The sequence below is a fragment of the Balearica regulorum genome, chromosome 2, assembly GCF_011004875.1.
Source record: "Balearica regulorum gibbericeps isolate bBalReg1 chromosome 2, bBalReg1.pri, whole genome shotgun sequence".
Lineage (NCBI taxonomy): Eukaryota > Metazoa > Chordata > Aves > Gruiformes > Gruidae > Balearica > Balearica regulorum.
The window spans coordinates 77711005-77732581 of record NC_046185.1 but is presented as its reverse complement, the minus strand read 5'-3'; the positions used below and the strand labels follow the sequence as shown (position 1 = coordinate 77732581).

Here is a 21577-nt window from a genome sequence, read left to right as displayed (position 1 = left end):
CTCCCGCCCCGGGAGGCCGCCCCGCCGGCGCTCAGGGAGTTAACCGCGCCCGGTGCTTCGGCCCCCGCCCGGGGCGGGGCGGTGCCCGTCTGCCGCAGCCGTGAGGCGGCTCGGCCAGCGCGCCCCGCAGCCGGTCCGGGTGCATCGAAAGGCTCTCCTCGGTTCGCAGCGGCGGTTCCCGCCGCCCCAGGTGAGAGCCTCGCCTCGCCAGCCGCCGCACGGGAGGAGACCCCCTGCAGCCCGCGGTCCTCCTCTCTCGGCGGCCGGGCGGGTGGCGGGGTGCCCGCAGCGCCTCCCGGCAGCGGCACTCCGGGTCGCCGGGCGGCGAAACTCCTGCGAGGGGTGGGAGGTAGCGGCAGAAACGTGGGTGCCGCCGGGTGGGGCAAACGGGGAGCCGGGGGGGAGAGCTCATCGAGGGTCGTGGGAAGGGCCGCGGACGCAGAGATCTCGTCGGCTGGGTATGTCGGCAGTGCTGTCGTCTCCGAGCTTAGATTGATGGGAGCTGTCTGCAGGCTCCTCCGTCTGCGGAGTCGAGGAAATCGTTTGGAAGTGATGTGCATCGTGAGTGAGCTGTAATTATTTGTACAGTCTCGAGAGGGGAAGCTACGGTATAAAAATCAATTTTGTTATGACTTCAGGTTTTTTAATGATGGATCAGCACCAAACTAGAGCTTTTCCTTAAATGCACTATTAACTGAGGATTTCCTTTAAAAAAAAAAAAAAAAAAAAAGAAAAAAAAAGAAAAGAAAAGCAGAGGGGAAAAAATGAGAGTAATGATAATGGATTATGCATGGGTTTAGAACATCGGTCAGAGGATTTGCACACATGTTAAAGCGGGCTGTGCCCTTTCTTGAGCTGAGTCCTGCTGTGAGCACATTATTCTTGAACATCAGTTTTAACTGGGGCAGGCTGCTGAAACTTTTGATGTGGCTATAAAAATTTCCATTTGTTTAGCCAGAATTTTGTGGGTTTGTATTAACTGGCTGCCTGTCAGCTACTACCAATTGCCGGAAGGGTCTGCCATGGGAAAACTGCTTTCTGCTTGCTCCTTTCTTTAATTCCTGCCAAGGCATCTCCTGTTGGGCGCTGTTGGAGAGGGTATTCTGGACCTTTGGACTGTCAGAACTTTGTTCTTGGTTTTTTGAAATACATTGTTACTTAGGGGATCACAGAACCAAGAACGCTGTTAAAAAACTACATGGTTGCTTATTACTGTGAACAACAGCTGAATGAATATCAGTTTATTTGCAGCTGGTTATCATCTAGGTACATCAAAATCACTTTGCTGTTTCTTCTTCTAGCTCCTTGTTGTTAGGACTCATGGCACTGTAGTTTTCTTGGAAAAAGTTATGCGTTTTTTCCATAATGTACATGATATAATAGTGATCCTCTGTAGTAACTGACTAATCATGTGATCATAAGGATGCATAATTGGTTTTAAATGTGACTTTTATACTTCATCTCCTTGAGCATAGATTCTCATACACATTTAGTACCTCTAGTACATGTGAAGTTTAGGTCTATTTAATAAAGGTTAATATTTTAAATGAAGAAAACTAATCTTCCTTATAATTTTTAATACATTTCTGTAATTCACTGGCTTTTAACAGGCAGACTTCAGGTTTATTTTGTTTGGTACTTCAGTTCTTTCAAAATTCATGTGTTACATAATTCTATTGCAAGATTGATTTCTTTCTATTTCCTTGTGGTGTAATCCTGTGGTTTTTAAGGATTACAGTCCTGTCTTTCTTATTACCTGTGTCCTGTCAGGCCCTTGGTAAGGGAGGGTAGAGCAAAACTCTGTGATTCAAGACTTCCTGTAAGGGCATTCCCAGAAACTACCAACTTTGGCACGTAGCCTTAGTCACTTCTGAAAATAATAAATGAATCATTCTATAATTCTAATTCTGTCATCGTATTGGGACCAAAGCCTCAGCGATACATTTGCCTATTTACATGTAAAGGAGAATGCAGAAAGCAAAAGATTTTAGTATAAGTTAGAGTAATGGATTAGGAAAAAAGATATTCAAGATGAATGATAAACTAGAGCACTGTGACTTTTTTGAGTCACGTTTGGTTTAGTCTTCCTCGCCCTTAGGCTGGGTCAGTTAGAAATACAGATGAGGTCAGTAGGAGAAGTTTAATGAAGAGGATATTATGAGTAAGATGCTTCCTGGACTCGGGTTTCAGGCGTATGACAGTTAGAAATTACCTTTGGAGACCTTCTGGAGCTGGAGGTGAAAGGGGGCTAAAGCTAGTTCAGCAGTCACTGTCCCCGTGGGAGGTATAGAAGAAAGAAGGTTGGTTAGTGAGCTATGAGACTTACCTCTCCCTGGCCCATGAGCCAGGTGTCACATATAGCACAGAACAGTAGTGGTGAGATGGGGGGTTATGTTAGCAGGAGATTAGTTTGAGCTTCAGTGGTTTGAAAGTGGTGATGCTCAGCCATAAAAAAAAAATGGAGATGCTCATTTTCCTACAGCTATAAAAGCTTTAGTGTGGCTGGATTATTTTGGGGGTTTAATATGCATGACAGTATCATCTATACAGAAAGTTTCTATCACTGTTAATGATTCTAGCTTTAGGTATGGGACTATTCTGATGCACTTATATTTATTCTTTTAATATAATTCTAGGTATAAGCATACATGGCTCCTGGTGTCTCAAATGAGAAGAAAACTGATGATGAACAGTCTTCAAAGTAAGAATCAGAAATGAATTATCTTGTTGAAGTTTACACTTAATGTTCCTACCCAAACTCATTAAACACTCATTTAGATTAAGTTTATGATACAAATATTGATTATATCTAGTATCTAGTAGAAGCTGTTTTGACAAATGGAGTCTTTATCTGCTTTAACCAAACCTACACTGAGGGCTTTGCTGGCTAGCCATTTTCATTTATCACAACTATGAATTTTTCCTAGCATAGGGGATGTTTTTATTTATTTATTTTTTTAAATCCAGTGAGCTGTTGAAATGTTGACTTTGGTTGCTGCATATAGCCAGACCTACCTGCTTTAAGAGTTTGAACAAATATTTCAATCTGTTTCTCTAATCCTTACTTTAAGCTTATTTTAGTAAAACCATACATGCAGATATTCATGTTTTGTTTAAACCCCCACAGGTTATAGGTGCTTTACAACAGTGTGAAGGGAATAAATTGTCTGCTCCTTAGAGTTACAGGCCAAAGATATTTATCAGGCAAACTTTGCCTTTGCTGTAAATCCATGGCATTGGTCCTATGTACACAGAGTAATATGCTTACTTTTATTGCCCATTTTACCCCAGGGTCCAAGTCTGCAATTAGATCTGGATGGGCAGATAACCAGTACGAGTTAGTAACAGCCCCTAGCTGCAGGGAGATGGTGGCTTGAAGAGTGTTGCTGGTAGGGTATGAGATGAAAAAGGTGAAATATAGACACTGCTGAGGAAGGAAAGTGTATTTAGGCCGGGCATGAGGACTATGGTGTTGGCACATAACACATTAATTTCCCTGTACTTTGAATACAGGCCTCGCCTTTTCCCAGTTTATTTCCTGGAGAGATGCTTTTATTGTTGGTATTCTCATAAAGAAGGGCATGTTTTCTGCTTACCTGACAACAAATTGTAAAGTGATTTCAAATCATATCTTATCTGTATGTAGAAGCCGTTCCAATAAACATCAGCACAGCCAGCTATTTGAACTGCATTAGTGAGTGATCTGTTAAATGTGGGTAGAGAGTCCCACAAAACCAAACAGGAATAATTCAGAGTAGGCAGCCTGGGAATTCTGCTCACATGAGATGGCAAACTCCTGGGCTGTCTGTGCCTTTCTGAAGAGTCATAAACATGCTCTTTATTTCTCCCAGAGTTAAACAGGTCTTTTGAAGGGAAGAAGAAAGGCAACCAAAGCGTTCAGTTCCACCTTAGGCAGGATTTGTATGAAGAGAGGCAAATGGGGCACATGGGAGATGGAAAGGAATTACTACTGAAGGAGCTAATGAACCACCCGCTTTGTTGGGCTGCTTTTCCAGTTGCTGAAGGTGGTAGTCTGTGGCAGGGACAAAGAGGGTGGATTGGGATGATACCTCTTTCTTTGGCTGTGCAGCTGCTGCTGGATAGCTAGTGACATTAGAGAGAGAATTTCAAGAGCAGAAACAATTTATGTATTCAGAATGTTGGGGTTCTAACTATTTTATTTGCTTTCTGTGGAACAGTTCACTAACGTCAGTATGGGCATCTAGGCCACTTTAGGCTTCTTAAGGTAACCAGTATATCCTGCACAGGGTTGGCAGATAAGACATAGGACCTACAGAAAAGCACTGCCTCTCTGGAGAGAGATTAGAAAACAGACAATATAACCTAAAACATCTAAAATAGTGCTAAATGCCTATGTTTAGGCTTCAGAATTGTTCCTGCAAAGTCTTAACAATTTTTTGCATAAACTCCAGGCAAACTTTTGTTTGTCTCCTCTGACAAAGCAGTTTGAATTTGCTGAGCCATGCTATGATTGCAGTGAGCCTTCATTAAGCTATTAAGTTACCTTCTTGTGTCTGGAAGATATTTATTGCTTAACTTCATCTCTTGGAAACTACTTTGAAGTATTGGCCAGTATTTTGCTTAAGCTTGTGATTACTGACTAGTGTTTCCTACCTGTTTCTACTGAGCTTAAAACATCAAGCAAACATCAAGCACAGTTTTATGAATCATTCAGCTTGCTTAGTTAGTCCACTACCGAATTTTCCATGAAGGCAATCCCATGTGCTGAGTAGTTCAGTTTTGTGGTTCTTCAGAATTTCTTCTTTTTTTTTTTTTTTTTTCCTAATTTTTAAGATGTGTCACTTTCTTACAGGAAGCTACTTAAGAGGAAGTGAATTCTTTTTACCTTTTCTTCTCTTCCCCTTTTTCTTGCCCTTTTTTTTTAAAAAAATCTCTTCCATTGTTTTGTCTTTGCTTTAGATTTCCATTTCTCTCTTTCCTCTCCTATGTCAAATCCTTTGTACTCTTGTTAACAGTCTCATGCCAGAAAGTTTTTTTTCTTCCTGGCTGGATGACACAGAGTTACAGCAAGCCAAATTGCCAGAAATCTCCTTTGGGCCTGCCCATAAAGCCCAAACTTTCCCACCCCTCTCAGGTGGTTAGGAGGGTCAGTCAAAACACAGAGGTCAAGTTTGCTTTTCAGCTTTGCTATAGATTGTCTATGCAGTAAGGTCTATTGAATATTCCCTTGTCCTGCTCCCATTGTTCTGCTCACCATAAAGACCTACCCTGGTTCACAGCTTTAATGTTGTTTAAGATAAAGGTTGCACTGTTGCTAATGCATCTTACCGTCTGGGCTTTTCTTCAGCAATTTCATCCTGTGCAATGAATGGAATGTTCAATGTCATGTGTGATTTGTTGTGAGACATAAGATGATCATGTAATTTACGATTTCCTTAATGTAATGCGTGAGGAACCAAAATAAGGTAGTGCAGGCACACTCAGGTGTGCCATTTCCTAACATCTACTGCTTGACTTTGCAAAATTAGTATCTGTGCAATGTAGGCTTTTGTATATGCTCTATGTGTTTCACAATGTTGCTGTCCTGACAGAGATAATTTTATCCATCTCTGCAACCCTCACCTGGAGAAAATGAAAGAAGACATCCTGTACCATTTTGCTCTTGGGACTGGTACCCATGATTTTCCGGCATTGTTTGGAGATGTAAAGGTAAGAAGCTTCATTTCATTCAGCAAGTCTAAGGTTTTCTGCAGAAGGTAGAAGTGTAGCTGTCTTCAAAATAAGACTAAGCGTGTCAGCATACCACCAATTGAGGAATGAATAGAAAAGAGGTAAGATTTTGTGGGTTCTTGTCAAAATTGGGGATAATTGTTTCTGACTGCCTCTTTTCATCCAGTAAAAAGGGAAATGCTTTAGTCTCTATTCAGGTACAGCTCCCTGTTGGCACCTCTTTGAGTCAATATCTGTATTTTACTAGTTTAAACAGGGAGAAGGCATTTGAGTGCTATGTAGAAGGGTGTTCTTGCATAATTTTTCTTCATGGCCTTTTAGAGTGGTTATGAGAAGAATCACATCTGGGAGTAGCTTTGTGTTAACTGAAGGTGTTTGCATCCTCATGTTGATCTTTGCTTGTTCTTTGATATACTGAATCATGCAATTGATTTTGTTTTGCTGAATACTGTCCACCCCAGTTTGTATGTGTTGGAGGAAGTCCTTCACGGATGAAAGCTTTTATCGCCTACATAGCTGAAGAACTGGGGCTTGGGAGCCCTGGTTGTGACTATCCTAACATCTGTGCGGGAACTGACCGCTACGCAATGTACAAAGTGGGACCTGTTTTGTCCGTCAGTGTAAGTACCTCACCTAATCAGATATGGGATGCAGTTCAATGATGCTGTTCAAAGCAGAAAATATGAATGCACATTTCTTTTAAATACTTAATAGATGGAGTCAGGTTTTTTAAGTTTCTATATCAGCCATGATCAAAATAGTGCAGTCAGCTAATGAAGAATTCCTTTGTAGTCTTTTCTTGTAAGAGGGCAAATCTCTGAGACCGTCATTCCTTTCTTGCCTCCTTTTTCCTGAGGCATTGCAGGAATAGCCTTATAAATTTTTTGAGCAGAGTTACTGTTCCCTCATCCCTGTTCTATATCCTGAATAATGGGGGGAAAAAGGTCACTGGATGCATGTGGGGTATTGGAAAAAATGGCTGTATCACATCCAGAGCTAAGTATCTGCAGTAGCATTGTCAAATGTGCTAACATAGCTTAAGAGTAGCATTCCATGGCACGTGTGCTGCCAGCTTATGTATGCATTATAAAACTTCATACCTTTAATTTGTAGATACGATTACATACTTCAATTGCAACTGCATAACTGTAATAGCATTCTGCACCCTTTCTTTTGAGTTGTAATTATCGCATTATCATGCAATTTAAGGTGGACTTATATTTGGTGAATTTTATGACTAAGCCACAGTGTCTGTGATTTGAAAAAATTTAGCTTAACCATTCACTAGCACTTCAGGTTGGTAAAAAATTGGAATGGGGTTTTTCTTGTCTTTAAGAAAAGTTCTGTGATGAAGTGCATTTGTCAACTATTAGGAAAGTGCACTGATTATACTTTTGAAAATGTAAATATTTTATAATTCATTTAGAAATATTGCACTTCATCCATAGTCTACCAAAGCCAGTGGGTGACTTTCTGTTTACTTGCAGTAGCCTTTCAATAGGCCCATTGGTTAGGATTTTTGTGGGAGTGAGCTAGATGACATTTGGAAAAAAAAATATCAGGAAGGAGATATTGACCAGCTCCTTCTTCCATATATATTTTGCATTGTCTATGTGATTGTCGAATATGAATTTTTGCTTTCATTTCAGCACGGTATGGGCATTCCTTCTATTTCAATCATGTTGCACGAGTTGATCAAACTGTTGTATCATGCCAAGTGTTCCAACATAACCATTATTCGCATTGGCACCTCTGGTGGAATAGGTATTTCCCCTCTTCATTTCTTTTTTTCTTCCAACCAAAGCATCTTTGTAGGAGAGTAAAGCATCTCTCTGCAAGTGAGTGATTGATGGTCAGAACAGTTTGCCACAGGAGATGAATCATTTTGCTTCCATAATTTTGAAATAAAAGGCAATATCTGCCTTTGGATAGAGAAAATGCACTTAAGGGATCTGACAACATGAGGAGAAGGACGTTCCTGTCCTGTATGAAAAGTATGAGATAAGAAAGAATATATAGTGAAAAAGGAAAATTTTCTTTCTTTCCAAAATTATTTGTAATAATAAACTGAAGCAGCTAGGCATGCACAAAAAAATTTCTTAGGGTGCATTCAGGGGCAAAATTGCCACCATTAAAAGAAGCAGGATTGGGTCCAGAGGTATGGTTTTTTTGTCTGTGTAAACAAAGCATTAACTACATTGTGAAGCTATATGTGTTTCTTTTTACTGCAGGTCTGGAGCCAGGCTCAGTGGTTATAACTAGGCAGTCTGTAGATGCCACCTTCAAACCTCAGTTTGAACAGGTTGTTCTGGGAAAGACTGTAATTCGCAGTACAAACCTAGATGAACAGCTAGCTCAGGAACTGATGCAGTGCAGTAAAGAAATTGGTCAATTCAATACAGTCATTGGAAACACTATGTGCACTTTGGATTTCTATGAAGGTAAGGCTGCTGGCAGACTAACAGAAGTATATTGGTAAGCAGCAACAGATAAATATTGAGTAATATTTTAACATAAAGGTTCCAGTTCACTGAACAGAACGCATTCCCTAATTTGAGTTGTCTTGTCAACTGTAATTAGCCTATTTTTCATGTACGTAAAATCAATCATTGTGCTTACCAGTTTGCTGTATTGAACTTCTAATTTTGTGGAGGTTTATTTCCCCCCAGCTCTGATAGACCCTCTGAAATACATATAGTCTACTATACACTCTTCACATACTCATCAGTTAGATATGTTTGTCACAAAATTTCTGTGACTTATTGAGGCATCCTAGAGGATTAAAGGAGTGAGAATTATTTGTGGCTGTTTTGAGGGGTTTTTTTTTGCACTGGTTAAGTATTTAAAGTAAATATTTTCTAAAAGAAGTGTTGGAACTTGTTTCCCATGTACATTTTGAGCAAAGCAGTCATCAGACAACTGAAGACAATATTATGCTGAGCTGTGTCAATACTGCTATATAGGAGGGGCAAACCTCCAAGGCTTACTTTGGATAAACATATAGACATTCAGGTGCTTTTCTGATCTCCCAAGTCTATTCACAAACATCTTTCAAATCTTGCAAGAGCAGAGTGTAGATGGCACCTGATACTACTTTCTCTAGCTGTCACTGACTAGGTGAGAAAGAGTGCAATGCAGAGGGGAACATAAGGTCTTCATAATAGCGCTCAAGCTTGGTCAGAAGCAGACACTGTCAGTTTTCATATCTCCTCAGACACCAGTCGCAGGTGCGCTACACTAAAAATGTGTCAGGAATGTTTTCAACTCATACAGCAAAAGCTGAGAACAGGCTCAAAGGCATTGATTTAGGAGTATGTCTCTTGAAAACAAAAAGATACTGAGTAAAACACTGTGTAATTTAACTTTACTGTACATAACCTGCTGCTGTGTTATCTGTAGGTGTTATTCTTGAATAATTTGAATAAACTAATTTTCTCAAATAATTATAATAGTATTTGCTAGTTAGCTTAAGAGACTCTTCATCTTTTACCATAGAGAATATGTAAGTAATAAAATGTTCATCTTTTTAAGGTAGCATCAGGAAAGCTTTTTCAAGCCTGGCAGTTTTTCTAGACAGTGATTATACAGAAAAAATGCAGCACTTACATACAGCTTGAAGTACGTTGCTGAATTTTGACACATGCCGCACATGCAGGAAACTACTACTTACGTTTTCCCATTTATGAATTTGAGAATTTTATCTGGAGAAGACCAGTTAAATTACTGGGATTCACATTATAAAAAATATAAGTAATATGCAGAAGCTGTAGTAACAGCTAAGAATCACTTCAATCTATTTGCCTTGCACATGAAAATAAAGAGGAAGCTGGACACTGTATAGGGGAAACTGCAATGATTGGGTGGTTTAGAAACTGAATTTGTTTTGTCACTTCATTGCTCTGAAAATTGCTACAAAATTACTTTGTAGGACAGGGCAGGTTGGATGGTGCAATCTGCTCATATAATGAAGAAGAGAAACTGAAATATTTGAAAGAAGCTTATGACTCTGGTGTTAGAAACATAGAGATGGAGTCTTCTGTGTTTGCTGCAATGTGTAATCTCAGTGGTGTCAAAGGTAAGCTAACTTAAAGTCACTTTATTCAAGCTATAGGAAGTTTTCTGCATTGCAGGGAGTTTGTCGTAGAAACTGCAAACGAGGTGTTAACATACCTTCTGCATATTAAAAAACCCCAGATCTGGCTATAGTTTTGTTGCTATGATTGTTTGATATTTGTCATGTATTCACAACTTTTAGGGAAACTTCCTCACATAGTTCTTACACAGTTTAGTTCTGCCATTTGCTATTCCAGCCCTTGGCAAACACACAAATCGTTAAGGTACCTAATTACCCTATAGCATTAATTTGTTTTCTGCAGTTAGTTTTTGAAGTTTACAGGAAGCAACTGGTTAATTTAAGCAATCAGATGATTCTCATATGCATAAAACTATAATCACTTTCTATACTTTCTATATATATCACATTGAAAATACAAGTATTTTATGTAGACTTATGGCTTTAATTCTTAAACAGTTGAAGATTTTTAGTAGCATCATGAATAAACTGTACCTAATCATAAAATGAGTTTTAAATTTTTTTACACAAGCTAATTTTCAGTAAAATTTAAAAAAAATCAGTAAAATGAGGGGAAAATTTCAGTAAAATGGGGGGGAAGCAATTACAACTAATGCAATACAGTGCCTTTCTACTTACCATGTTAACCATAGTCTCTTACTTTCCTTGGCAAGGAATTTGCCAATTTAAAACACTGATGTTTCTCAAACTTCCTTAGAGGATGAAATGAAGAAAAATAAGCAGAAAGGCCAACAGTTATATGAAACATCCTTAGCTCTTACTGACTTGAGAGTGATTAAAAACCCAAGCCATGCTACCACTGAGCCATTAGGGAGCCTACTTTGTTAGTCTGTAATGTGTATTACTGCTTGTGCTCTGCAAATTGTCACTAGCAGAAACCCCAGATACAGAAGAGTGGTGGTGGAGCTCAGCTTGAGTGAAAGGAGGGGTTTTACCTTTGGGGCTCTGATTACCAAAAGGCAGCAGATGAGCCTGAGATGATCCATGAGATCCTTATGTATGTGCAGTGCTCCCCATCCATGAACGTCGAAGTAGCTCACCTGCTGGTTCCCAAGAGAGGACATCTACAGCACGAGGATTTGGGTTGAGGATATGGTAGATAGCGGAGGACTGTAACTACAACTGCTAGAACAGTGTCTCTGATCACTTCCTACCAGTCAGGTCCTGGGTACTTGTGAAATATAATTCCTATCCAGAAAAACATAAGAATCATCATATATCAATAAGTACCTGCAGCTGCCTCAGAGCACTTGCTTTATTAATGTAGCGATCAATTGTCTTAAACTATTTGTAACTTTTTTAATATCATCCACAGCATGCTAGTCCCCTAGCATCTTATGGTACTGTGCACCATTATTTTGGGTTTGTTTTCTCTCACATTTCTAATCTTCTAGCTCTTTGTTCAAATGCTTATGATTTTGCACTGTAGAAGTGCCAGAATGTCATTCCTAACTAAATCTGTCTTTTAATTTCTAGCTGCTGTAGTGTGTGTCACTCTTCTGAACCGCCTCGAAGGGGATCAGATTAGTAGCTCACATGATGTACTTGTGGAATATCAGCAGAGACCGCAGAAGTTAGTGGGATATTTCATTAAGAAAAGTCTTGGGAAAGTATGAAATATCCATCTTTGTTTTATAGAAGCAGAAGGCTTTTGCATAGCTGAAGTCATGGTCACGACTTCTGTGCGTTAAAGGTCTTTTGCCTCAGAATACCTTACAGCATTCCATGCGTCTGTGGAAGTTAATCATTTATGTCACTGTGCTTTGGGAACTGAATGTGCTGAATGGACTTCAGTTAAGTTTTGCTTAGTTATGCGTTGCTGGATATAAGACTCACTTTTCTGTGAATTGGAAAATGGATCTCTTGTGAAGGACAAGCCTGCTATAATATATGAAAAAGCTTTATTTATCCCTGCTGTAAAAGAAAAACTAGGAAGAAAATCAAAATTTATTGCCAAGTACTTGCAGACCACCAAATTAAAATTAAGAATGCTAATCCCTTTCTTGTGGTTATAAAAAATGATATAAATTACAATTGTCTTTGTTGCTTCACTTGTAAAGAAAACTTTAAAGTTAATGCAGTTTATATTTTGCAAACTTAGATAAATAAACAATACTATTTTCATATATTAAAATTTCGTGAAATTGCAAAGTGTGGGACTGAATTTTCTAAGCATTATGGACTTGACACTGAGCTGTTGAATATCTGTAGTTCCTAGATATTGATCCAGCAAGGTCATTCATATCCCATTTTAACTGTATGATTGAATCAATACCCAGGAAACACTTATGCATTAAGTAATTTTGCATTGAAGAACTTGAAATCTTTTGCTGAATCAAGGCTCCTGCTTACTGAAAAGGAACCAGAAACATTCAGGAGATGCACAGCATGTTCACAGGACTGCGCTTTTTTCTTTGTTTATTTTTAAATTGGTTTTCATATCCATCTCTTCAGGAAGTAACACTCACTGTTGCAATGGTTCCCATTTCTTCTGAAAAACTGGAGAACACCTCTTGACTGTACATCCCATCAGAACCATTTCTGCAATTTTCTCCACTACCATTGGCCTAATGTTTGGGGTTTTTTTAAATCATACTCATTGCTGCTTTGCTGCTGTGGTTAGAATATAAATATGTAGTCAGCTAAAGAAAAGTGCGTTTATCTCCTTTTTTTTTTTTTTTTCCTACTGCAGTGGAGGGTCCAGTCCTAACAGGAGTCACAGATCAAAAGGATCTGAATAAACTCTCAGAACAGCTGTCATTGATCCAGCTAAATTACATTTTCTTTTTGAGGATTGTAGTCTGCAACACTGTCAACAAACATAAGAGTTAGATCTAAGAGGGGGTGATGCAGTAGTGGGCACATTCACCAAGAAGTGGCAGAAAGTGGAAGCAATGTGATGAAAACATTAAAAGAGGAACAGGAAACTGCCAATGAGGATTAGTCTTAAATTTGATGGATTTTCAACTGGAGAACAGATAGAAAGATACAAATATTAGAGTTTTTAAATGTACTAATTTTGTCTTAATTTAAAAACCACATTTTCTCATTAATGCTCAGGATATACAATGGATATCAGTTTTCAGAGGAAAGCCTTTTTTCCCCTCAGCTTAAGGGGTCAGGTGGGAATGGCTCCATGTTTTGTTTGAACTGTTCCTCCCTTATTTAAAAAAACAAAAAAACCCCAAACAAACAAAAAAAGTACCTGTGCTTAACTATGCCTAGTGCTTGCCTGGGCATTGTGGAAAGCGCTGTGAGGTCCCTTGGGAAACAGGCAACAAAGCACATCCTTGCTCAGCAATCTCCTGTTCCCAGAAGAGTAGCAAGGAGATAAAAATGCGATCACTTAAGAAGCAACATGCTGCACCCTAGGCTGAAGAAAAGCTTATACCAAATTGACTGGTATGGGTTTAGAGGAGAGAGTTTGCTGTTGTAAAAGAAATACTTACTATGAATTACCTAAATAGGAGAAAACATACTTTATCAAGAAAACAAAGAAACACCTAAAACATCAAACAAGAAAACAAAGAAACACTTAATGTAGCTCTGTGAAGCTTTGGGGAAGCATATTACTGTAGTTATCCTGGAGATATGAATCTCAAATGATCACAGAATCATAGAATGGCTTGGGTTGGAAGGGACCTTAAAGATCTTCTAGTTCCACCCCCCTGCTACAGGCAGGGACACCCTCCACTAGACCACGTTGCCCAGAGCCCCATCGAACCTGGCCTTGAACACTTCAAGGGATGGGGCCTACGCAACCTCTCTGGGCAACCTGTTCCAGTGCCTCACCACTCTCACAGTAAAGAATTGCTTTCTAACATCTAATCTAAATTGACCCTCCTTCAGCTTAAACCCATTACCCCCTGTCTTGTCACTACACTTCCTCATAAACAGTCCCTCACCATCTTTCCTGTAGGCCCCTTCAGGTACTGGTAAGTCGCAATTAGGTCTCCCCGGAGCCGCCTTTTCTCCAGGCTGAAGAACCCCAAATCTCTCGGCCTGTCCTCATAGGAGAGGTGCTCCATCCCTCTGATCAGCTTCGTGGCCCTCCTCTGGACTCGCTCCAACAGCTCAATGTCTTGCCTGTACTGGGGCCCCAGTACAGAAAGGACATATTGGCAGAAAATGAATGGCTAAGTCTTCCAGAGGTTTCTGCTAGGGTCTTCTGTATTGATTTAGTAGAATAGTTGCATCACTCCATGAATGCTTGCACCTTAGCTCCAACTCAGCCAGGCCATGGTGCTAGTTATATTTTGGCATGTAGCACATAAGAGTTTTCATATTAGTTACCAAAATAGAAGTGCCTGCTTTATATGACTATAAATACAAAAGCTTTGTAGTTTCAGCTGGGAGCTGTCACCATTAAATGATTTAAGAACTTTTTCTTGTTACCCAGTTTCCAGACTCTTGCTGTCCTTCCTTTAAAAAGACCAATCACATCATTCCCTGTAGGGAACTACAGGCCGGTCAGTCTCACCTCCGTGCCTGGCAAGATTATGGAGCAGACCCTCCTGGAGACTATGCTCAGGCACATGGAAAATAAGGAGGTGACTGGTGACAGCCAACACAGCTTCACTAAGAGCAAATCATGCCTGACAGATCTGGTGGCCTTCTATGATTGGGTTACAGCGTTGGTGGACAAGGGAAGGGCAACAGACATCATCTGCCTGGACTTGTGCAAGGCATTTGACACTGTCCCACATGACATCCTTGTCTCTAAATTGGAGAGACATGGATTCGATGAATGGACCAGTTGGTGGATAAGGAATTGGCTGGATGGTCACAGTCAGAGAGTTGTGGTCAATGGCTCAATGTCCAAGTGGAGAACAGTGACAAGTGGTGTTCCTCAGGGGTCGGTACTGGGACAGGCACTGTTTAATATCTTTGTTGGCGACACGGACAGTGGGACTGAGTGCACCCTCAGCAAGTTTGCCGACGACACCAAGCTGTGTGGTGTGGTCGACACGCTGGAGGGAAGGGATACCATCCAGAGGGACCTTGACAGGCTGGAGAGGTGGGCCTGTGTGAACCGTATGAAGTTCAGCGAGGCCAAGTGCAAGGTCCTGCATGTGGGTCGGCACAATCCCAAGCATGACTATAGGCTGGGCGAGGAATGGCTTGACAGCAGCCCCGAGGAGAAGGACTTGGGGGTATTGATTGATGAGAAGCTCAACATGAGCCGGCAGTGTGTGCTTGCAGCCCAGAAAGCCAACTGTGTCCTGGGCTGCATCAAAAGAAGCGTGATCAGCAGGTCGAGGGAGGTGATCCTGCCCCTCTACTCCGCTCTTGTGAGACCCCACCTGGAGTACTGCATCCAGCTCTGGGGGCCCCAGTACAGGAGAGAAATGTAATGGGTTTAAGCTGAAGGAGGGTCGATTTAGATTAGATGTTAGAAGGCAATTCTTTACTGTGAGAGTGGTGAGGCACTGGAACAGGTTGCCCAGAGAGGCTGTGGCTGCCCCATCCCTGAAAGTGTTCAAGGCCAGGTTGGATGGGGCTTTGGGCAACCTGGTCTTAGTGGATGGTGTCCCTGCCCGCAGCAGGGGGGTTGGAACTAGATGATCTTTAAGGTCCCTTCCAACCCAAACCATTCTATGATATGATATGATTCTATTCTATGATATGATTCTCCTACCCACTGTTCCTTAGGACATTGTACTTTTTTTTCCGCTAATTTTTTTTTCTTCTGTGCTTCCTAAAAGAGGGAGTGAAGGGAAGTATGACAATTTAAAATTAGAATTCAAAGGAGACCGAGTATCCTCCTGCTTCTACTGGTCACCATCCTGTAATGCTGTATTCCTAGTGCAGGAGGGTGCTCTATAGACATATCTTTTACGTGCAATGAAATACTTTTCTTAGCTTCAGGAAACTTGCCAGAATGTTACACTGATAAGAACAATTGCATTTTCCCTTGTGACTGCAACTGGACAGAGAGATAAAGAAATGAGTCAGTTGTGTGCATCCGGCAGTGAAGTTACCTTCCTGTAGGCTTTACAAAGAAGTCCACAAAGAATTATAAAATCTTTAACAGGCTCTTATATGCAAATCCATTCTTTAATATTAGCCATTCACATTCTTCCTGTAGAAAATTAATCAGGATTTGGAGTGATGATATTTTTAAAACCATATATGATATTACATATATGGTTGACATTACATAGTGCAGTGTCTCCTGGTAGATGTACAAATCCTGCAAATCAAGGAAACTTCAATTTCAAATCAAAGGCCTGCTTTTGTTCTCTGTGCCACCCGGTGCCTAGCAATATACTACAGAATCGGTTTACTCCAGAGATCAGAAGGGATAAAAGCAAAGAAGGAAGGTAAAGATACAAATAGGGCAGAAGTGTGAAGGGAGAAAAGAGTGGTTTCTGCTTACGGTTTGTTCTGTGCATCATGATGTTCCTCTGGACTGTTCCTACCTTTTTGTTAAAGAAATGGTTGAGGCCATGATGAAGACACACTAGAATGCATTTGTTTCACATTTGCAAGAGACTGAAAATGTGCAGTTACTTGATTAGTGACTTGGAAGGAGTGGATTTTTATTTTTGGCATCTTGATATACTTAAGAGAAGGATTTTCTTTAATGGAAGGTATGAGAAATCCTGAAAAGGAACATTTTGGAATGACCTATTGACAGAAGTGCTTAGAGTACAAATGTTTTTGTCTGTCCATTAAAACCCAAGCAAAATAATTCAGTGATTTCAGTATTTCTTGAAAATATACACATGTAATATGCAATATCTTTTTTATAAAAAAAGTCTTCCTAAGTCCTTGCAAAGGATTTTCTGAGCATTATGTAACAGAACTGGATTTTTTCAAGTCTGGATCTCAATATATTCCTAAATAAAATGTTTATACAGTTGAATCAGAGATGTGTTTCACTTCCATTGACAAGACAGGTGAAAGAAACTAATGCAAGAATGTTTTTAGATTTGCCCATGAGCAGTTAATTATGTTCTGAATGCAGTGCTTAGTAGTGCAAGCAGCAAACTGAGCTTTGGGGATTGGGTCTGCAACAATCAAACACATAAAAGCACAGTAGTGGGATTTGATGGCAGTATTATGGTTTACTACAAGATGTTGAGGTTTACTTTCCCTGAAAGTTTCTCAGTCTTTAAGTTGGAGAGACTTAAATACATGCTTTCTCTTTCTAACATAATAACCATTTAATATTGTACTACAGAGTATGAATTAAATTACAGTTAAAAAGTCTTCTGCCTGAAGAGAAATGAGGTCACTGAACAGCACAACACTGAATCTGAAACTAAATATGGTACAATAATAGAAGAAAGAGTAATGCTGACAGGAGCAATGCTTTTGCTCAGGCTACAAACAAAATACAACAGCAGAAAAAGTCAGACAGAGCCGGTTTTACACAACACAGAAACCTGATTCCAGATGCTTCTTGTCAGCGCAGAGCTTGTAACTGTGAGAAAAGTTTCAGTTTACTATCAATCTCTCATATTAGAAGAATAAATTTCCTAGAGCTGCCTAGAAGTTCAAACAAATCACTGGCCTCCTTGGGAGATTGGGTCTGGTTTGTTTGTTTAATGCATAGCTCCGTTTTAATCAACCCTGTTATGGATCTTGCCCACAACTAACACCTTCATCATATCCTAACTTTGCACACAGGAAAGATGTTACTAATTGATGTCATCCTGCAGGCGCTTTGTCTGCAAAACAGGTCTGTGCCATGTAAATGTTTACAAGTAATACTCCTAATAATGTTAAAAGGAAAGCCTTGTGATCACACAGTAAACCTTGTGAAACAAATTGTGGGTGGTGGTAGGAAAATATGCCAGTTTTTACCAGATTCCCAACCATATTCTCACATGATTTGACTGCATTCCTGTCTACCAAAAAGTATTTTTGGCTCCTGGGCTTTAAGCTATTTAACATATAAAACTATGTTTCTTTGAATGTGCTTGCCAACCTACTCTAATTAACCTATATTAAAACTGTAGGCTAGACGTGGCGTGTTGATGGTATGATATTACAAAGCAGTCAAGTTTTAAAACCAGAGATGGGTGCTAGCAGAAGGTTCTCTGCCTTTTCCGCCCCAGTGGTTTTGGATATCTTGCACATTCTGAGAGTAACCTTTTAAGTTACAACCAAGACAAAGCCTGCTAAAGCCAAGCAGAAGCAAAAAAAGGACAGGTCACTATCTTGTCCTCACTTGGAGACCCGATTCTGAGCATTTTTTTTTTTTCTATTCCAGAAGGAGTGAGTGAAGCACATAATGAAATATATGACCTTCTAATTTGCCCTGCAATATTCTAGATGTTGCTGTTGACTACAGCCACCCCCTCAAGGAGCACTGAAAGCATATATTTTATTTAGCCTACCAGCAACTGTGCTGTGTTTGAACCTTTTTAAGCTCTTTGCACACGCAACTCCTAAACAAAGTTGCTATTTAAGGCTGGTACTTGCACAAGATACTGCTTGACACGGTACTGATGAAACCTAGATCATTCAAAAGAGCTTCCAGGATGGCAGCAATATAGCTGATGCGTCTTTCCAAAAATATTCAGAACTGATTTTCTTTTCCTGCCTATGTGCTTAATTTTTAATATTATCATCTCTTTTGTGCCAAGGGTTTGTTGCAGGGGTGGGGGTTTGATTTTATGTTTCTCGTATTTCTATAAAATTGCAAATAATACAATCATGAAGCTCATATATCGTGTTTCTTCTAAAATTACTTGCAGAAGTAATTTCCCAGAATGCCACTGCAGGGATTGTTCTTGGTTGAACATTTATGAGGTCTCTTTTACTTTCATAAATTTTTTTTCTAGAAAAAACAAGTCTACTGCTGGAGAACACCACACTAGGCAAGAAGTAATTTCTTTAAGAAAGGACAATGATGTATGAGGGCAAATGAAATTAATACAACTTGCTGGTGAAAGATGTTTGTCTATTGGGTGTCTTATATAGTAAAATGAAGAATCAGTAGTTCATTAGTACTGAATACTAAATACAAAATAGTTGTTTCCTGTACCCATGAAAAGCTGTTTAGCATTAAAAACCAGAATGCAACATTTATGATTATGTAATTATATAGAGCATTAGAAATTATGCACATTACACACTTGGATGAGCAGAGATTTTGCAGAATTACTTGTTCAAAATAATTTGGCAAATGGTTCATATGAGCTGTTTTAGCTTACATACTAGTCAGGAACTGTCTTCCGTTTCAGCTGCTTTGATAAATAACTACAAATCACACACTATAGATTCTGTTCCCCAGCTTTCCAAAATGGCTGTGTGAACCCATGCATATATTCACAATGTTCAATTATTGACATATATTTGTTTAAAAATGCATACTTCAGCTGTACAGAATTTTCATCTCAGCTATCTCAGAATTTCACTTTTGGTCCTGGTGAGCAAAATTACTGTCCGTACTCTGAAACAGCAGGGATTTTAGCATTGCTTGACTAGAAGCAGTCAAGCTTATGCAAGTGCCAGCCAGCTGTGAAGTGGAGCTCCTTGGTGAGGTATGTTCTTCCTTTTGGGTTATTTGACCAGCTACACTCTGCCACCACTGGGCACACCATGCGGAGATCTCCGGAGCCAGGGGATGATGGGAGAGGTGAGACATGGGGGACACGTCTCTGCTCCACAGCACCGGGGCTGCTCTTCAGCACTGGAGGAAGCAGGAAGGTGGCGACGTGTTCGATAACCGCAGGAGGCGTGTTCTTTGCAGGTACCATGACGGAGGAGTGGAGTAGGAAACAGGGGTTAATGGAAGAACAGAAGTGCTCGATAGACCCACTTTCATACACAACTGAATTAATCCTGCCTTAGAGGTACAAACGTGCTTGACATTATTCAGGTAAACACTGAGCTACTTAATTTTTTAGTACATCCTGAGGACTTTCACATTTCTATTTAAAGCTAAATGATTACTTCAGTAATTTTTTCTGTCTCAGAGCTGAGGAAATAAAAGGAAATCCCACTATATTTGAGGAATAAAGGTGATCAGTTAGTCACATTCTGCTATGACTGCATCTGTGATTTCTGCTTTGCTGGGAGGCGATTTTTACCAGTGTGTAAAAATTTATGAATTCATGACATCTATATAATCTGTTTTTCTCTACTCCTTGAATCTGTGGAAAATGTAAAAATTAGAACAGAAATTTGCACCATTTCAAATACAAATTAAAATACTGTAAAAATATAGAAGCTTAGCTATAAGAAAACTTATATTAACTAGAAAGCTGCTTAAGGCCTAGAACTATTTTAAAGCCTATAATCGTGGGAAAGGGGTTTGTAATCAAGGTAATAGCTAACTGACCATGGCAATGTACAATGCTGCTACGTTCCTTGTACAGTCCCTACCCAACCGGACAATAGGCCCGGGAATATTAATCTTATGAAGTAAGTTGTAAGGGACAAGTGTATCCACAGCAAGGATACTGCGCATGCCTGCAAGAAGAGGGTCATCCAGCGAACACGGGTGCGAGACCACTGACGACCACCAGAGACCCCTGAGGACCACCAACTCAAATCACTGAGCATGAGTGATGGGGAGGAGAATATGGAAATGGATTCCAAGAAATGATCATCATAGGACTGCCTTTTCTCGGAAAAATAATGAATATGTATATTTTGGTTCTATATAACCTGTATGTTGGTGATCACCTGGCATGCACGTTTGGTGGAGCTATTTCCCCCGTGCATCCAGTGCTGCAATAAAGCATACCTAGGGTAACTCACGTCTGGTAGAATTTTTCTTTAACAAATACTCATTAATCAGTCAGTTTAACATGAAGTGAAGCAACTAAGCTTCACAACATGCTCTGGAGGGCCAAAAACTGCTGCTGGGTGACCCAAATCCAAAGCTTGCAAAAGGGAAGCTAGGTACTGGACATACAAAACTAAACCTCATCCCATGGAAACTGACAGAGCTCTCTGGGCCTACAGATGCGCAGTTGCTCATTGCAGAAGTATCAGACATTAATTTTTTAGATTGCTACTTTAGCTCAAATCTAGTGGAAGTCAGATTCCTCACGGGTGACTTCTGTATCCAAAAAGATTTTAGATTTTAAGGGATTTTACTCTTAATCTGGAAAAGTAGCTGTGAATGCAGAAAGTGCAAAGATGCAATTTACTCAGCAATAATGAGAATTAAAGAACATTTGCTCATGCATCGCACTGTCCTAATGTGTGTGTACGTGTGACTCATGATTAAGATTTTAGGTGGTTTTAATTGCTTTCTAAAACGGCTGTTAAGTGTCTCCATTGACCACAGAGAGAGATTTGGAGGATCAGATTCTATCTTAGGCAACAAAACGTACAGAAAGTTTACTCCTCTGCTCAGAGCATCATTCCCAATCGGTAGGGCAGTCATCCTCACCCCCCAGTGAAACAGCACAGCTCTGTACCACCAGACACCTGCCACGTCTGCAGGTGTCGCCGCTGCCAGATGTACGTGCAGTCTCCCCTCCTGCAGATCCTTCTGCACAGCTCCAGGAATTGCCCTCTCTCTCCTCTTTCCTGAAGGAAATGCTGGAAGACTGATTTGCATCTTGGCTGGTGTGTGGCAATTAATTAACACAGTTTTCTGGCTTGTTGGAATATTCAACATTTATGTAGGTAATGTATACTGAAAAAGGAGAATGAAATGTCCAACACACACCCTTTATAAGATAAAATTGAAGAGTCATATGATGATGCAATGGGACCACCACAGTGCTAGATATGCACTTCTATGGGTGTTCTAGAAGTATACAGACATTTATAGGGCTATGGGGTTAATCAGCGTACTTA

At 40.1% G+C, this 21577-nt stretch overlaps 2 protein-coding genes and 1 long non-coding RNA gene across 3 annotated transcripts in view; 2 read left to right on the top strand and 1 right to left on the bottom strand.

Annotated features, from left to right (window-relative positions):
- Nucleotides 1–21577, bottom strand: part of LOC142600431 (uncharacterized) — a 761935-nt gene that overhangs the window by 697562 nt on the left and 42796 nt on the right. The gene's annotated exons all lie outside the window — the stretch shown is intronic.
- On the top strand, nt 64–11949 carry UPP1 (uridine phosphorylase 1). The gene is made up of 8 exons (XM_075744766.1): nt 64–190; nt 2637–2701; nt 5574–5691; nt 6174–6332; nt 7362–7476; nt 7944–8153; nt 9641–9787; nt 11282–11949. Exons 2-8 carry the CDS (start codon nt 2649–2651, stop codon nt 11419–11421), a joined length of 942 nt encoding a protein of 313 aa, XP_075600881.1. The 5' UTR covers nt 64–190; nt 2637–2648; the 3' UTR covers nt 11422–11949.
- Nucleotides 19344–21577, top strand: part of ABCA13 (ATP binding cassette subfamily A member 13) — a 199001-nt gene continuing 196767 nt past the window's right edge. The window contains 1 exon segment of the mRNA XM_075744780.1: nt 19344–19511. The gene's annotated coding sequence lies outside the window, so the exon portion shown is untranslated.

Bases quoted from the DNA above. Each gene is read 5' to 3' on its own strand.
- UPP1 (XM_075744766.1), top strand. From the start codon at position 2,649: ATGGCTCCTGGTGTCTCAAATGAGAAGAAAACTGATGATGAACAGTCT. The intron at 5,692-6,173 runs GTAAGAAGCTTC...TGTCCACCCCAG, and splicing joins CATTGTTTGGAGATGTAAAG to TTTGTATGTGTTGGAGGAAG. The intron at 8,154-9,640 runs GTAAGGCTGCTG...ATTACTTTGTAG, and splicing joins CACTTTGGATTTCTATGAAG to GACAGGGCAGGTTGGATGGT.